The sequence below is a fragment of the Antechinus flavipes genome, chromosome 1 (assembly GCF_016432865.1).
Source record: "Antechinus flavipes isolate AdamAnt ecotype Samford, QLD, Australia chromosome 1, AdamAnt_v2, whole genome shotgun sequence".
Taxonomy (NCBI): domain Eukaryota; kingdom Metazoa; phylum Chordata; class Mammalia; order Dasyuromorphia; family Dasyuridae; genus Antechinus; species Antechinus flavipes.
Window position 1 is genome coordinate 50,060,728 of NC_067398.1, and position 16,520 is coordinate 50,077,247.

The following is a 16,520-nucleotide window of genomic DNA, read 5'->3' on the forward strand; positions in this document are numbered from 1 at the left end:
TAAGTAGCTGGACCCTAGAGGAGAGATTTTTTTTTTTTTAACATTTTTTGTGTCTTAGTCCCTTTAAACTAGATGGTAAAATCTATGGACACGTCAGAATAATAACCATATAATCTTAATCTTAAATGCTTAAAGTGAAAGACATAGGATTATAAAGAAATTTAGAATGGATTCAGTTCTTTTGGGGAGGTGAAAAGGAGGCAGAGGTGGGAGAGGAGAAAAGGAGAAGAGAACATTACTGTTCCTTTGGTGTCTTGTCTATGAATTGGCAGACCCTCTGGTCTTGCCCTTTTCTTCCACATCCTCAAAAGATTGTCATTTTCCAAGAATGGGCTAGACTCAATTGTTTTGCATATGTGACTCCCTGTCTTTTTCTTTCAAGAATATTCTTTGGGCTTTACAGTCCAGGGTTGACAGGCAATACACTTTCCTGTCATTTTCACTCATTTGAGTGGAATTTTTTTTCTTCCATTATTCAGGGTTATGATGCTAGGCGTTAGAAAGAAAAAGAGCAAATCATTCAAGTGCAAGTGAGGTGTACTCTCTGGGGAAAGAGAAGGGAAGAATGGGAGAGAAAATCCAGGTGATGTAAAAACAAGAGGTAGCAATAAAAATCTATTTTTATGTTGTATTACACTTGGATTTATTACAACTTAAAGTAATATAAAAATTGACAATTTTGCACTCACTCTTCCCTTTTTAATAAAGCTTTTTATTTTCAAAACATGTGCATAGTTTTCAATATTCACCCTTGTAAAACCCTGTGTTCCAATTTTTTAAAAACATATTTGGCTTAAAAAAAGAATCTACAACAAAAATTTTAAAAGCCATATTTTTTTTCTTATAGAACAAATACAAAAACTACTTAATGACAACAATACTATATGGCATTATAATTAGAATACAAATCCTGGAAATAACTTAAGGATTTACAAAATCACATCGCTGATTTTAAAAAATAACAAACCTATCTCTCTTTTAAGCTTCCCCATTTCTGTTGATAATGCCCATCATCCTTCTAGCACTATGATTCATGTGTTTCTCTTTGACCTCAGAGAACAGAATCAGGAGAATTGAGTAGCAGTTGAAGAAGCATCCAGGTTCACAATGTTGGAGTCATCCTTGATTTTCTCTCCTTCACCCCCTATATCCAGTGAGTTGCCAAGTCTTGTCCATATTACTTCTATAACCTCCATCAACTCCATCCTCTTCTCCCCACTCACATAGCTTCTATTTATAGATCAGGCTCACATCATTTCTTGCCTGGACTATTCTAATAGCCTCCTCCCCAGTGGTCTCCTGCCTTCAGTTTCTTGTTTCTCCAATTTGCCCAGATGCCAAATCATCTTCCTAAAACACAGATCAGACCATGACACTCCTCTATTCAAGAAATATGTAATAGCTTCTTACCATCTTTAAGCTAAAATGCGAAATCATCAAGACTATCTCAGTCTTGTTCCTACCTACTTATCCATTCTTAATTTCTCCTCGTCATCCACTCTCCATCTCAGTCAAACTGTCCTACTAAGCTATTGCTCATATATAGCATTGTATCTTCTATCACTGTGCCTTTGCACACTCATGGTTCCTTTCATTTTAACATATAATTCCCCCTCATTTCTGCCTCTCAGAATCCCTGTCTTCCTTCAAAACACAACTTAGGTACCACTTCCTACTTGACACATTTGCCAATTTTCTCCCTCTTAAAACTAATTTGTATGGTTGTGTATTTCTACTTTATATTTTCTTACTCGTACACTTGCTCAATCTCTGAGCACAATGCAAGCACTTTGAGGACAAGGTCTATTTCAATTTTTAAAAAATCTCTGGTATGAACTTTAGGTATTTAATAAATGTTTGTTACATTGAGTCGAATTGAACAACCATGCAAACTTAGATCGATAAATGTTCTTCAAAGTCATCAGTACTGGGGATAATGCACTTATTTAACTGAGCTTCAATGTTGCAAAGCATTTGGGACTTGCTTTTTGGGAATCAAAATCAGAAATTTAGAACAGGAAAGAACAATGAAGTTACCACCTAATCCAGTGTCTTGAAATAACTTCTCTATAGGACACTTTGCATCTTGAAATATATCAATTGGAGCCTATAAAATGCAATTTAATGTAATCTGGTATAAGTCCTCTGTCACTGACTGACAATATCACTTGTTACAAGTCTCTACCCATTTATGGGACTCAGTTTCCTCATCTTTAACAATGAGGTTATACTTGATTTTCTGCAAAGTCCCTTCTAATTCTAACATTTTACCAACTCTATGAAGACACTTAGAATAAAGGGAGAAATAGTAAAATTTGGGAGCAAAATAGAGAAATTAAGTCTTTTATTTCTTAAAAACACCGTACATGACAATTGTCATAATAGGATATAGACATAAGAGCCCTTAATTTGCTTAAACAGTTAAGCACAGATTTGATGTTTGGTTCCTTGCCCCTATATGTTTCTATACTTCCTCTCATGTTGTCTAGTAATAATAATACACAATTTTTAGTGCCTTAAGTTTATAAAGCTCTTTTTTTATAACAACCCTATGAAAGAATTAGTGCAAGTATAATTATGCCCATTTTGCATATGAAGAAATGGAGACTCAGAAACATTAAATGACTTGCCTATGAGCCCATACTCAGTGAATATCAGACATCTCCCTTTTATAGAAAAAGTTCTAGCTATTATATGTGCATATATGTCTCACAAGCCTTCCATTTTTCTATCCTGCAGAGTATTTCATTTGATCATTCTGCAGCAGGAGGCAAATTCCAAAAGTTTTATTGAAAAATCAGAATATTTTCTTCAGCCAAAATATTCTACCAATTCAATTCGGATCTTACCAAAATATAGCTCTCCTTTGTATCATCAGTAAGTTACATCAGTAACATCGATCCACCACAATTTTAAGGATAAATGAATCTGTTACTTTCTGTCCATATCATTATGTGTGGAAGGAAATCAATAAAGGGGATTGTAAAAAGAAAAAATGTTTGTAGGGGAAACCTTAGTTTGGGGTTATATACCATTTAACTTTGTGCGTGAATGTATTTGTACCTTATGAACTTTGAATCAGGGGTTGAAACACATCAGAAAAAAATTAATGATTCTGCTAATCCAAATCCCTCCTTTTTTGAGTAAGGGAACTGAGGGCCAGAGAGAGAAAGGTTCAGTTAATTCTTGACGGAGCTGGAAGCATGATCCAGGTCTCCTGACTCGGCCCAGGGTCTTTTTTCACTATGTGACACTTGAGAGACCAAATGATCAGAGAAGAAAAAGCTTTGGTATGAGATATATGAGACTTGGGTTCTGGTACCACTTTGATGCTAACTTACTGATGACTACAGAAAATACTTAATCAAAGAAACCTATTTTTTAATTATCCACATGGATATCCACAAATTGGAGTAACAAAGTTAAGAGGTTCATTTAGGCTCTCATCAGTTACTTGGACTACTGCAATTTCCAGGCTCAGTTCACTCCAATGGATCCTCTACCCAGTCACCAAAATTATCCTATAAAGCACTTTGAAAACTTTAAAGTACTATGGAAATGCTAACTTAGAATAATTGTTGCTGTTTTTATTATTTTTATTGTCTTCCTAAAACAAAAATCTGACCATGCCATTTCTTTGTTCAACAAACTTCAATATCTCTTTATATCCTCTAAGATAAATTATAGACTCCTTAGCAAGTCATTTAAAGCCTTTATAACCTGGTTCCAGCTTTCCTTTTCAAACCAACACCCTTTTACTAACTCTATGTTTCAATTTGCTTCCCCCCACGCAAACTCAACTCTGCCCCATCCCCATTTTACTTTCATGCAAACTACCCTACCTTCCTAGAATGTGCTTTTTCATTTCTGCCTTTCAGAATCCATACATCTTTGCTGTATTCCACAGGAAACCTTTTCTAACCCCCCTAATTATGAAGGTTGCCTCCTTCTTCTGCAAAATTATCTTATATATATCTACTTACATATTACATCTTTCCTGTCTTTCCTTCAGCTCCTTAAGAATTGGAACTGTTTCCTTTTTGGTCTTTCCCTGTACCTCCAGTTCAGAGCCTGGCACAAAAGCTTGATAAATGCTAGCTGATTGAGTGATTTGCTCCTTAAGGAAAAGAATTGTTTTCATTTTGTGCTTGTGTCTCAGAATGGAGCATAGTGCCTTGGGTATAGAAGATGCTAAATAAATGCTTTTTAAAAATTGGAATCAATTCTTAGTCAGGAGGGAGATTAGTCAGAATGGACAAAGCCAGAGAAAAGAGTCTTTTAGGAGCTTAGGGCCAGTTACTTCCTTTGTTCCAAGAAACAGGTTCAAAAATGATTCTTATCAACTACAATAAAAATAAGATTGTGGGCTCTGGGAATGGATAAGAACTAGACCAATTATTTAGTCCAACTCTAGGAACTTAGGTCCTGTTAGGCTAAATGACCTAAGATTACTCTGCTGTGTTAAGTAGCAGGGCCAGTATCCAATCCTAGTGTGATTATGGCAGACAATAAAATAGCTAATGAACTCTCGGGTTCCATTAAAAAAGGAACAATTTCTGAGAAAAAGGAGGCTGTTTTTCTGCTGTTCTCTGCCCTGGTCAGATTTCAGATGGAGAAGTATTTAGTTCCAGGTACCACGTTTTGAATAGGATGTTGATGAAGAGAAGGTAACCAGAAAGATGAAGGACCTCAAGGCTCAAGTCTATGCCTTATGAGCATGCTTTGAAAAGAACTTGGAGCATTAAGCTGAGAAGTCTTACAGGGAGGATGTTAGAGCTGTCTTGAATTACCTAAATGGGCTGTTTTGTGGGAAGAAGGATTAAATTTGGTTTTACTTGGCTCCAGAGGATGTGTATGTGTGTGTGTGTGTCTGTCTTAGTTTGGGTTACATAAGGGTCCCCATTTCACCCTGAAAATTCTGTGACTGCAAACCAATGTTTTCTACTCCATCATAGTGTCCCTGCCCTGATCTTCCCTATTAGTCTTGAACCTTAAATCTAGAATCCAACTGCTTCTCCAGAAAGGCTTCTCCAGGCTTCTGGATGGGGCTGCCAGCCCACAAGTCTTCATCATTCAATCCTCAGGTCTCCCCTTGCTCATTGTAATAGTGTGATGGCAGCCATGAATGCCTGAAATCCAAAGTGAATGAAGCAAGTATCAAGGTTGCTAGATTCACTTTCTTGCTTGCATCCTGATTCCTTCCCTTCAGTTTCATTTACCATACAGCCTCTGCCTGCACTGATCAGCACAACTCCCCCGGGGGTCAGCTTCAATAAATGTAGATGAACTCTCCACAGTAAAGGCTGGAAGGTCACTTTAAGAACCCCATTTCCTTGCAACAATCAAGTTCCTCTCTCAGTCATTATTTCAAGAAAATGGCGTCTTAGAGATGGAATCTCTTGCCTGGGGGATTTGCAATAATGAAGAGCACAAGTTTATTTCTGCATCAATAGAGCCCATTGCTGATTACCCATGCCCCTGAAGGCCTCCTTTTCTCAGACTTATGTCTTCCTTCCCCTCCTCACATTTTTCTCTCACCCCTTCACCTTGAGTTCCTAAGATCATAGATTCAAAGCAATTAATTTCAACCACCCTATTTTATAAGCAAGGAAACTGGGGTACAGAGAGGTTAAGTGATTTATCCAGTGTGACAGAGCTGGTAAATATCCAAGGCAGTATTTGAATTCAGATCAGCTGTAGATAAAATCACATAAGCTTTCTCAGTCTCAGGGTCATCTGTAACATAAGCAGGATAGGATCGATGACCTCTGAGGTCCATTTCTATTCTCACTTTGATCCCATAATCAGAACTGGCTGGAATTCTCTGAGCTCTGCTTTGTTGGGGTGATTTCTTTTCCTCCCACAGAAATGAGATCCTAATGTTCATAACCTTGTTTGTGCTGGGGTCTCTTTAGTGACTCATGGGGAAGTATATAGATCTCTTTTCGGAAAATAAAAGTCATAATTCAAGGAACAGCTAATAACGTAAGAAAAATAAAGATTCTTTTTTTTTTATCCATTTTGACATCTGTCCATTAACTCTTTGAAGGATCATAGATCCAAGTTAAGAATTATTCTAATGTGTTTCCTCTGTCCTTGGGCAGTCCTTTCCCATAATTAAATTAAGAGAGCATGTTATGTGATAAATATGTTCTGGGGATTGTGTGAGGTTCTATAAATGCAAAGACAAGCATGAAACAGTACTGTTCTCAGGGAGTTTACATTCAGAAAAGAAAACATACACATATGAGAATATACAAAATACAAGGAAATTTGGAGGATGGGGGAGGCACTAGCTGTTGAGAAAAATTTTTATTGAAGAGAGGGTATCTGAGCTGAGCTTTGAAGAAAACTAGGGTTTCTTTTTTAAACAATAGCTTTTTATTTTCAAAATATATGCCAACATAGTTTTTAACATTTACCCTTGCAAAACCTTGTGTTCCAAATTTTTCTCACTCATTTCTTCTAACTTCCTCCCTGGACATCAGGTAATCCAGGATATGTTAAACATGTGCAATTCTTGTATACGTATTTCTACAATTACCATGCTGTGCAAGAAAAATCAGATCAAAAAGAAAAATATGAGAAAGAAAACAAAAAGCAAGCAAACAACAAAAAAAGTGAAAATGCTATGTTGTGATCCACATTCATCCCCAATTCAGATGGCTCTATCACAAGTTTATTGGAATTGGTCTCAATCATCTCATTGTTGAAAAGAGCCAAGTCCATGAGAACTGATCATTGTATAATCTTATTGTTCTACTAATTTCACTTAGTATCAGTTCATTTAAGTCACTCTAGACATTTCTGAAATCATCCTGCTGATCGTTTCTTATAGAACAATAATATTCCATAACATCCATATGCCATAACTTATTCAGACATTCCCCAACTGATGGGCATCCACTCAGCTTCAAAAAAACTAAGGTTTCTAAGAGGCAAAAGTGAAAAGAGAATTCATTCCAAGATGGAGAACAACATATGTAAAGGCAGGGATGTCAGAGATGTGTTGCCCTCTTTGAGGAACAACAAAAAGCCATAGAAAGGTTGCGTTTTCTAATCAGATATGATGATAGTGACTCACATTTTTAAGAAATTGAAGTATCCCTGAGCTGGCTATTACCATTCCCATTTTAGAAATGAAAAAGTTGAGGCAATGAAGAGAAGTGATCTTGATTTTCTCAGGGCCACCCAACAAGTAAGTGTCAGGGTTAGGACTGAAACCCAGGTCTTTTCATGCCATATTTAGGACTTCCCTCAATCCTGTCCCCAATTCCACCCCTACATGCTAAGTAGTATTTTTGAGGAATTCTAGTTTCCTTTTGGGTAGATAGGGTGGGAAATCATGGGACTTCTCTCGGATTCTTCTCCCCTAATTTCACATGGTCCCTAGTATGAGATAGGATGGAACTGGCTTCTTTCCCTTCTTGCTGGTTGTCGATGTTGAATTTTATAGTTTTGAAATTGAAAGAATTACATTTGTACTTTGCACAAAGCATTGAATCTTTCTAAAACTCAGTGATACTAATCTATATAGTGAAAAGAACACTGGTTCTTATTATCCCATTGGTTGGCTAGAAATTAGAGCAATAAATTTAGGCATCAGGTGATCGGGTCCTAATTAACTTCTTTCTCTTTCTCACCATGTGCCCTTGGTCCCTTTATTTCTTTGAGCCTCAGTTTCTTCATCTGTAAAATAAGAGTCACAACACTGGCACTATCTCCCTCCAAGAGCTGATGCAATAACCAAAAACAAGTCTTTGTAAATTAACCTAAAGTCTCATGGAACCGTGAAGCCTTATTATGATTACATATGAGAAAGAGGCTAACAAAATAGAAAACATTGAACAAGTAGTGTTATTGTGATGGTCACAGTCTGCCAAAAGGTAGAATAATATTGCTGTACAGCATAGTGGGAATCAAAAATAATAATAATAACTAACATTTGTATAGCACTTATTATGTGCCAGGCACTGTGATTAGTGCTTTGCAAATATTATTTCATTTTGATTCTTACAACAATCTCAGAGGCAGGTCCCATTATTATCCCCATTTGGCAGGTGAGGAAACTGAGGCATATAGGCATTAAGTGACTTGCCCAGGATCACAGAGCTAGAATTTTGAACTCAAGTCCTTCTGATTCCAGGCTGGTCTGTCCATATACTATGGCTCCATCTAGCGGCCCATACAGAAGAAAGGGCTATACTTGGGAATTAGAATATTTTCATGCAAATCTCCTTTTTGATTCTTACTAGCTATTAATGATTTATTATGGAAGGGGACTTAGAAGCCATCTCATTGAATGAAATGGGAAGAATACTATGGACATTATTGACAAAGCCTTTGTGACAAAAGTGTCTCATTTGTTACAAAGTGTTATATAAAAATGAATTGTTCTTTTTATTTTATTTTTATTGAAGATTTTATTTTCAAAACATATGCAAGGATAATTTTTCATCACTGGCCCTTGTAAAACCTTGTGTTCCAATTTATCCCCCTTTCTCCCACCCCGTCTCCTAGATGGCAAGTAATCCAATATATGTTAAACATGGTAAACATAAATGTAAATCCAACATAGGCATATGTATTTTATATACAATATTACATATTATATAAATACAGCTATTTTGCTGCACAAGAAGAATCAGCTCAAAAAGGAAAAAAGTGAAAAAGAAAATTGAATTCAAGAAACAACAATAAAAAGAATGAAACTGCTATGTTGTGTTCTACACTCAGTAACCACAGTCCTTTCTCTGGATGTAGATGGCTCTCCTCATCACAAGATTATTGGAACTGTCCTCATTGGACACTTCTCATTGTTGAGAAGAGCCACATCCAACAGAATTTTGTCATTGCTATTAATTGTTTTTTTTTAACCAACAAATTCACAAATGAGTAATACCAGTGCCTCTCTATGTGGAGCAGAGTCTGCCATGTTGTGTTGTGGGAGCTGTCCAGTGCCAGTCTATGTAAGGTCCTCTTGTTTCTCTCCTCCAGAGACTGCATCATGCTGTGCTGTCTGAACAGTGGCACCAGTTTTGTGGCCGGGTTTGCCATTTTCTCTGTCCTTGGATTCATGGCGTACGAGCAGGGGGTGCCCATTGCCGAGGTGGCAGAATCAGGTATGTTTGCCTGGAGAAGAAAACCACCAGGGTTTTGTCAATGTGTTTCTTAAAATATCCATAAATTCTGTTTCAAGACATGTACAAAGTGACAATTAACATCCTCAATTAATGTCTCCAAACCAGTGAAACAAGAGGCAGCTACAGGTATAATGGATAGAATTCTGTGTCTGGATTCCAGAATACTCAGCTTCTAATATTTTCTAGCCTTAGGACCATGGTCAAGTCACTCAACCCTTTTCTGCCCCCATTACCTCAGCTATAAAAAGAGATATAATAGCATCTACTTTCTCAGGTTGTGAGAATGAAATAAGATAATATGAGTAAAGCACTTAGTCCAGTGCTTAGCATCCATAACTTCGGACTACCTGCCATTTAAGGGAGGGAGTGGGGAGAAGGAAGGGAAAATTTGGAACAGAAGGTTTTATAAAAACTAGTTCTTTAGGTGTTTACGCCCTTCCCCTTCCTCCCAAACAAAACAGGAAAAAAGAAGGGGTAAAGACTAATAAGACATGCTACCTTATATCTTAATAGCAGTGGTTCTCAAACTTTTGTTTTCAGTATCTTTATCCTATTAAAAATTATTGAGGATCTCTCCAAAGCATTTTTGTGTATATGGATTATATTTATAGACATTTACCATATTGGAAATAAAAACTATTTTTGAATTTGTAGACCCTTTAAAAAGGTTTCAGTGATCCCCAAGATTCTCTAGACCATACTTTGAGAACCACTGCTTAATAGGATTCCATAGTCTATAAAAAAGAAAGAGGGGAGAGAATATTGGCTCCAGAGCCAAGAACCTGAGTTCAAATCTAGCCTCAACACTTACTAATTGGGCAAGTCACTCGATTCTGATTGCCTCCAAAAGAGGGTGTTTACTTTAAGAAACTGATAATGAGTCATATATATATATATATATATATATACATACATATATAATGAATATGTATATTATATACACATATACAGGCATGGCTATATATGTAGCATTTTAAAATTGACAAAGCATTTTATATAAATTATCTTATTATGGTACAATGGACTCAACATTGGACTTGGTCTGGAAGACCTGGTTTCAGTCTCCTTTCTAACATTTATTAGTTGGGTGATTCTATGCAAATCAGTTAACATTGCTTGCCTTGAAAAAAAGGGAGAAAGGAGGAGTACGTCTTTTATCTTTAATAAATTAATGGTGATTAACTTATATGACATATGTTTACATATATAGTGTTTATACATGTACACACTTTAATATATAGATATAGATATAGGCACAGATATAGAGATATAGAGATTTTAAAGTTGACAAAGCATTTTATATACATTATCTTGTGATACAGTAGATTGAATATTGGACTTGGTATGGAAGAACTTGGGTTCAAATCCCCCTTCTGACACTGACTAGCTATGTGACTTTGAGCAAGTCAATTAATCTCTGAGCTCCTCAGTTTCCTTATCTGTAAAAATCAGTATAAAGTAACTATAGAACCTATTTTACAGCATCTTTTAGAGGTTTAAATGAAAAATGTTTTTGAAGCACTTAGGTCAGCTTTGAAACTCTGCACAAATACTCAATGGTCATCAAGCATTTATTAAGCACTTCTTATGTGCCAATATAAAATTCAAAGAAAAGCAAAAACATCCCTTTCCTTGAGGACCTTATATTTTAATGGGAGAAGCATCCGATGAGTGATAAGTACATTAAAAATACATACAGAATAGACAGAAGGTAAAGACTCTCACAGTTTTGTTTAGATTGGATTTTTGTTTTTTCATTTGAGCCAAGTCTCTGATTTCAGTGACAAAGAAAATTCCCAGTGATGAAACCAGCCTCCATTTCAAATTGTAAATATTCTGCAACTTACAGTCTTAGAGATTTCCCTAGGTAATGTTAAATTACTTAGATGTGAAGTGACCTGCATAAAATTACATAGACAGTGGTGGAATGAGAAGCCTAAATTGTGGCTCCCAGGATCCAAGATTCAGAGCTGGAAGTCCAATCCCCTCATTTTATAGATTAAGACAGTGATGTCTGAGGGGGAGTCAGGTTAAATGATTTATCCATGAAACACAACTGCTCAATTTCTGAAGCAGGATTAAAACTCAGGTCTTTTTGATCCTACCCACTATACTGCATTACTCCCATTACCATCATCTTTATCACTGGCACTGCTACTAGTGCCATCTGATGCAATGGTCCAATTCCCTCATTGGACTGAGGAGGAAAGCACATCCTGGAAAAAAAGACTCAGATCACATTGATAGTTACCAATAAGAGTTGGATTAACCCTCCAGCTTCCAGGATCCAGGGTCCATTCCATGCTCTTATGATTATATATTTCTACCTTCTTCCTGTCCTGCACAGAGTACTCCAACATCTGGAAATGTCCATGGTCGCTGGGGTGAGATAGGATGGAACTGGCTTCTCTCCCTTCTTGCTGGTGGTTGTCAATGCTCCACTTTCCAGTTTTGAAATTCAGAGAGAATTAAGTGTCCTTGGCAAAGCAATGAATCCATGAAATCCTTAGGACCATGATCAAGTCACCCAACTCCTTTCTGACCCGTAACTATAAAAAAGAGATAATAATAGCATCGACCTTCAAAATGAGATAATGTGACTAAAGCACTCAGTCCAGTGTTTTGGTCACTCACTCAACAAATTAGGCATGTACAACATGCCAGGCACTGTGCTAAGTGTTCAAGATACAAAGAAAGGCGGAAAACAGCCCTGCTCTCGAGGGGTTCACAGTCTCATGAGGGGAGACAATACACAAACAGCTCTATTAAAATATATGTACAGGATAAATTGGAGGGGATGAGGTTAATCACAGGGGGAGGCAAGGAGCTAGGCGTGGACAGCGCCACAGAAAGCATTCTTGGAGCAGGAGTCTGTGCAGTCAGGGGACAAAAGTCTTTCTGGGGAGTCTCACCTCCAAAGTTGCCAGCTGTTCTTCTTCTTCCCACTGGGTGGCGCCATGATCCCAACATCCTTTTCATCATTTAGCTCTGTGTGAACAAGGAGATAACCCTCCTGGGTTTCACCCTCCATTTCAGAAAAGGAAGCATAATTCTCTGGCCAAAGTCATTTCATTCGGTTCAGTCCATTACCCAGTTGAGAGACACATGCTGATGGAGCTTTAGACTTTCAGATATTAGGAGCACATTCTAATTCAGTCGAGATTTTTTTTTTTTTAATTGTGATCTTGTTTCCCTCCAGCTATAAATTCTTTTATTTTAAGTGGAGGGTGAAGGAGTGCTAGCATAGGGCAAAGATTTGATTGGGTGACCCCAAGGTGCTTTCCAGCGTGAAGATTATAGTATTCCATGAATAAGCAGCCATGAGCAGAGTTGCAGTCATATTGACAAAAAAGACAATAATGTTGGAGCCCTTAGGTAAATTAATTTTCTCCAGAGCTAACCTATTAAGCTCCCTCTCCATCTCGCCTGCTTTTCTGCTTTTCTCGGGCTGAGTCTGAGTTCATGCTTTCTGCCACTGCACAATTCCTCCTTGCAAGATGGAGGAGAAAATGGAGATGCATAGAAGATATTCCAAAATTCTACTCACTCTAAAGAAATTGACTAAAATTAGAGTCTCCCCATCCCCCTAAAGGAAAAGGAAAAGAAATGAAATAATTAGGAGCATAGATTTAGAGCTAGAAAAGACCTCATGATTATTTAGTCACAAAATCAGAGAATTTTAAAATTGTAAATGTCCTTGGTAAGCAGCTAGGTGGCATAGTGGGTAGGATATTGGAGTTAGGAAGACCTGAATTTAAATCCTGCCTTGGACGCTTAATTAGCTGTGTGACTCTGGCCTTTTCATTTAACTTTTAGGAGCTTCAGTTTCAATTTCATGGGGTTGTCATGAGAACCAAATGAGATAAATAAGTAAATACTGTGCAGATCTTATTATTATGTTATAATACATATTTACAATTGATATACTTAATGTAATAAATATTATTATTAGTATGACCCATTCCAAAAAAAGCATTTCCTCTAAAACATGTTTAAACGAGCTCCCATGAGAACAGGGTCTGTATTTTTCCTTTTTTTTGTATTCCCAGCCCTTAGCACAGTGTTTGAAATATAGCAGATGCTTAATAAATGCTAGCTGACTACTCAAAAACTCTAAGGGTAGGGAATCAATGGATTCTTCCCAAGGCAGTCCATTCCACTTCTGGATAATTTTAATTGTTAAGCCTAGTTCAACCACCCTATTTTACAGATGAAGCCTAATTCAAGCCTAGTTCAACCACCCTATTTTACAGATGAAGAAATTGAGAATCAGAGAGGTTTAGTAATAAATCTAAGTAGTTTGTTACTTGGATAGAGGGCATTTCTCATTATGCCCTTTCCCTCTAATCCATATTATCATATCTCAATCTCCTAAACAGAAGCAAGAAACTAGAATTGAAGCCCAATCAATCATCTGGGGAAATAATCTCTTATAAACCCACCTTCCCAGATGTCTTTCTGTTCCTTCTCATTGTTAGCAATTTGGCAAGGATTTCTTGGTGCCCCTGATGGGGGCAAAAGGGGCAGCTGTGTGGAAGATACCTGGAGATAGGGGACATACCACATGATCATTTCTTTCCTTGTCTCCAGGCCCCGGCCTAGCCTTTATTGCCTACCCCAAGGCGGTCACCATGATGCCCCTTTCTCCTCTGTGGGCTACCTTGTTCTTCATGATGCTCATCTTCTTGGGACTGGACAGCCAGGTAAGAGACTCCTCTGGAACACTTGGTGGGAAGGGCTCCAATTCTCCCCATAAAGGAACTGGCCTCCTCTTTCTGCTTAGAGTTAGAGTCCAATTTAATTCACCTTAAATAACTTCAAAAATAACTTCAAAAAATTATCAAACAACAATTCATTATGCTAAGTTTGGGGAATACAAATACAGATCTGAAACATCCCCTGTCCTCAAAGAGTTTACATTCTACTGGACTTAACCACAGGGTAATGTATTCATGTATCACCTTTGCTTAACATTCAAAATCCTCCATCTGCCCAGACCAACCTTATCTCCCTGTGTTCCCTGACATCCATCTTCCATTACAGCCAGGTCCACCTCCTCACTGTGCCCCAGACATTTCCCACTCTGATTTCTGGCTCTAAATGAATATCCAACTAGTATTCATGAAGTTCCTACCATTTGCCAAGCCCTATACTAGATGATGAAGATAATAAAGACAAAAATGAAATAATCTCTGCCCTTAAGAGGCTTACCTTATATCGAGAGACCTTTACCTATGCTGTTCTTCCCATTGGGAATAATAACTCTCCTTCTAACCTTTGCTTATTCAAATCCTGCCCATCTCTAAAGTTTAAATTAAATCTCCTCTCTGCTGTGCAACCTTGTCTGGTTTCCTCACCCATGAAAGATTTCTTTTCTTTGTCATTTAATCTACTATTTAATCATGTATGACCTTGTACTGTTATAGAGCTGTTTAATGCATATAAATGTTACAGTGTCTTTTAATAAAGTGAGGTTCTCCCAAGAGCAGAGACTATATCTGATATTCCTTCTGTATTTTTCTTCATACCTACCTAGCTCAGGTCTAGGCACTCAGTAAGTGTCCAATGAGCATTTGAATGAATTACGTAAAGAATCAATGATTAATATATGAAGGGAATATATAGGCAAGTGAAGGAATTTCTGCAAATGAATTAATGAATAAATAAGTGAATGTGCTACGAGGCCAAAGATGACCCTCTAAACAATCTATTTCTCAGGATGCTCCCCAAATGCAATGAAGCTTCTCAAAATCTCAGCCAACCTCACATTTACTCTGTTTATTCCCTCTGCTTCCTCGCCTAAGCCACAGAACCTGCCACAGGCTCTCACTCCCTCCTCCCAAAACTTTCCTTCCCTGATCTCAAGCAGATCATGTCGTTAGCCAGTTCAATGACTTCTCTTCCCCCCCTCACCCTCATGGCTCCCAGGTCAATATCTCAAGGTCCCTGTTAATCTACATCATCCTTGACACCACTTTCTGATGCCCTCCACAACAGACCCACTGAAATTGGAGACCTATTTTCTCTTGCCAATCTTCCTCCTTTCAGTAGCAACAGAAGGATAGTCAGAACCTCTCCTGAGGTTCCATAAGATCTTGGCAATAAATTTTCAGACAGGAGTGAAGTCTAAAACATTTGGAAAGGTGGTCACCATATTGAGAATGATCTATTTAATTTTCTTATCTGTTCTACAACATCTCCCATGTTAATTTCAAAGTCTCTGACATCCAGGACATTTCATCCGCATCCTATCTTGAATGGATCTTCCCTTAGCCCTTGTTTCCCCTTACCCACCAGCATAGCCACTTGCTTCTCAGGCCTCTGGGCTTCTGCTTCTGCAAGATTCCTTGGATCCTTCTCCTCTTTTCCTAGATCCCCATCCAAGTCCAGACTCCCCAGAATGGAGACTAGCAGGGAATAAGTGTGGTAGGGAGAGAAGGGAATTGGATTTACCCTCAGAGGGCTGATATGATAATGTTTTAATAACCCTCCTCTGCCCCAGACTGAGGACAGCTCTCAGAGGCTCTCAGACCAAGACCTATCTCTTCAAAATCTTTGTATATATAGTCTTATCTCCTATTACTTCCCAGCCCATAACCTCCTTTCCATCCGTGTGTATGCTTGTGCCCTACATGTGTGTGTGAGAGAAAAAAGAGAGAAATTACATATGAGAGAAAGAGAGAGAAAATAAGAGTGAGAGTGTGTATGCATGAGAAAGAATGAGAGAGATTGAGAGAATGAGTCTGTGTATGAGAGAGAATGAGAGTTTGAGAGATACAGAGACAGACACACAGAGGCAAATAGAAACAAAGACACAGGGATAAAGAGATGGATTATAAACTTAAAACCACATAAAATTTATAGGATCATGATTTAGAACTACAAGAAATTTTAATGGTCCAATCACCTTATTTTACAAATAAGAAAACTGAGACTGAGAGAGAGGGAAATAGCTTCCTAAGGTCATTCAGGTTGGAAGCATTGATCTGGAATTTGAGCCCAGACCCTAAATCTACTCTAGGAGGCTGGGACTGTATTTTGCCTTTCTTTGTATTCCCAGTGCTTAATGCCTGACACATAGTAGGTACTTCATAAATGCTTATTGACTGACTCAACTATCAAGGTCTGTCCTCTTTTGTATCAGAATGAAGAAGTAGCAAAAATACATGACCAGGATTTAAACTGGGCAGTTTATCACAACTCAATAAGTCTCCCCTAATACCAAGGAGTTTTAAAAAGCAAATCCCTCAACACTCAGATTACTTGGTTTTGTTCTCTTATTGGGAGGTCCCCAAAGCTGTGCGGGTCAGCAGCTACCCCAGATTGGTTCCTCTGTGACCTTATGCAAGTCATTTAACCTCCAAGCCCTTCCTTGGC

At 37.8% G+C, this 16,520-nt stretch overlaps 1 protein-coding gene across 1 annotated transcript in view; it reads left to right on the plus strand.

Annotated features, from left to right (window-relative positions):
- SLC6A11 (solute carrier family 6 member 11) overlaps window positions 1-16,520 on the plus strand; it is a 174,873-nt gene that overhangs the window by 139,996 nt on the left and 18,357 nt on the right. Inside the window, exons 8-9 of the mRNA XM_051982320.1 lie at window positions 8,998-9,122; window positions 13,734-13,846. Coding sequence (XP_051838280.1) covers window positions 8,998-9,122; window positions 13,734-13,846 — 238 coding nt within the window. The remainder of the gene's footprint in view (window positions 1-8,997; window positions 9,123-13,733; window positions 13,847-16,520) is intronic.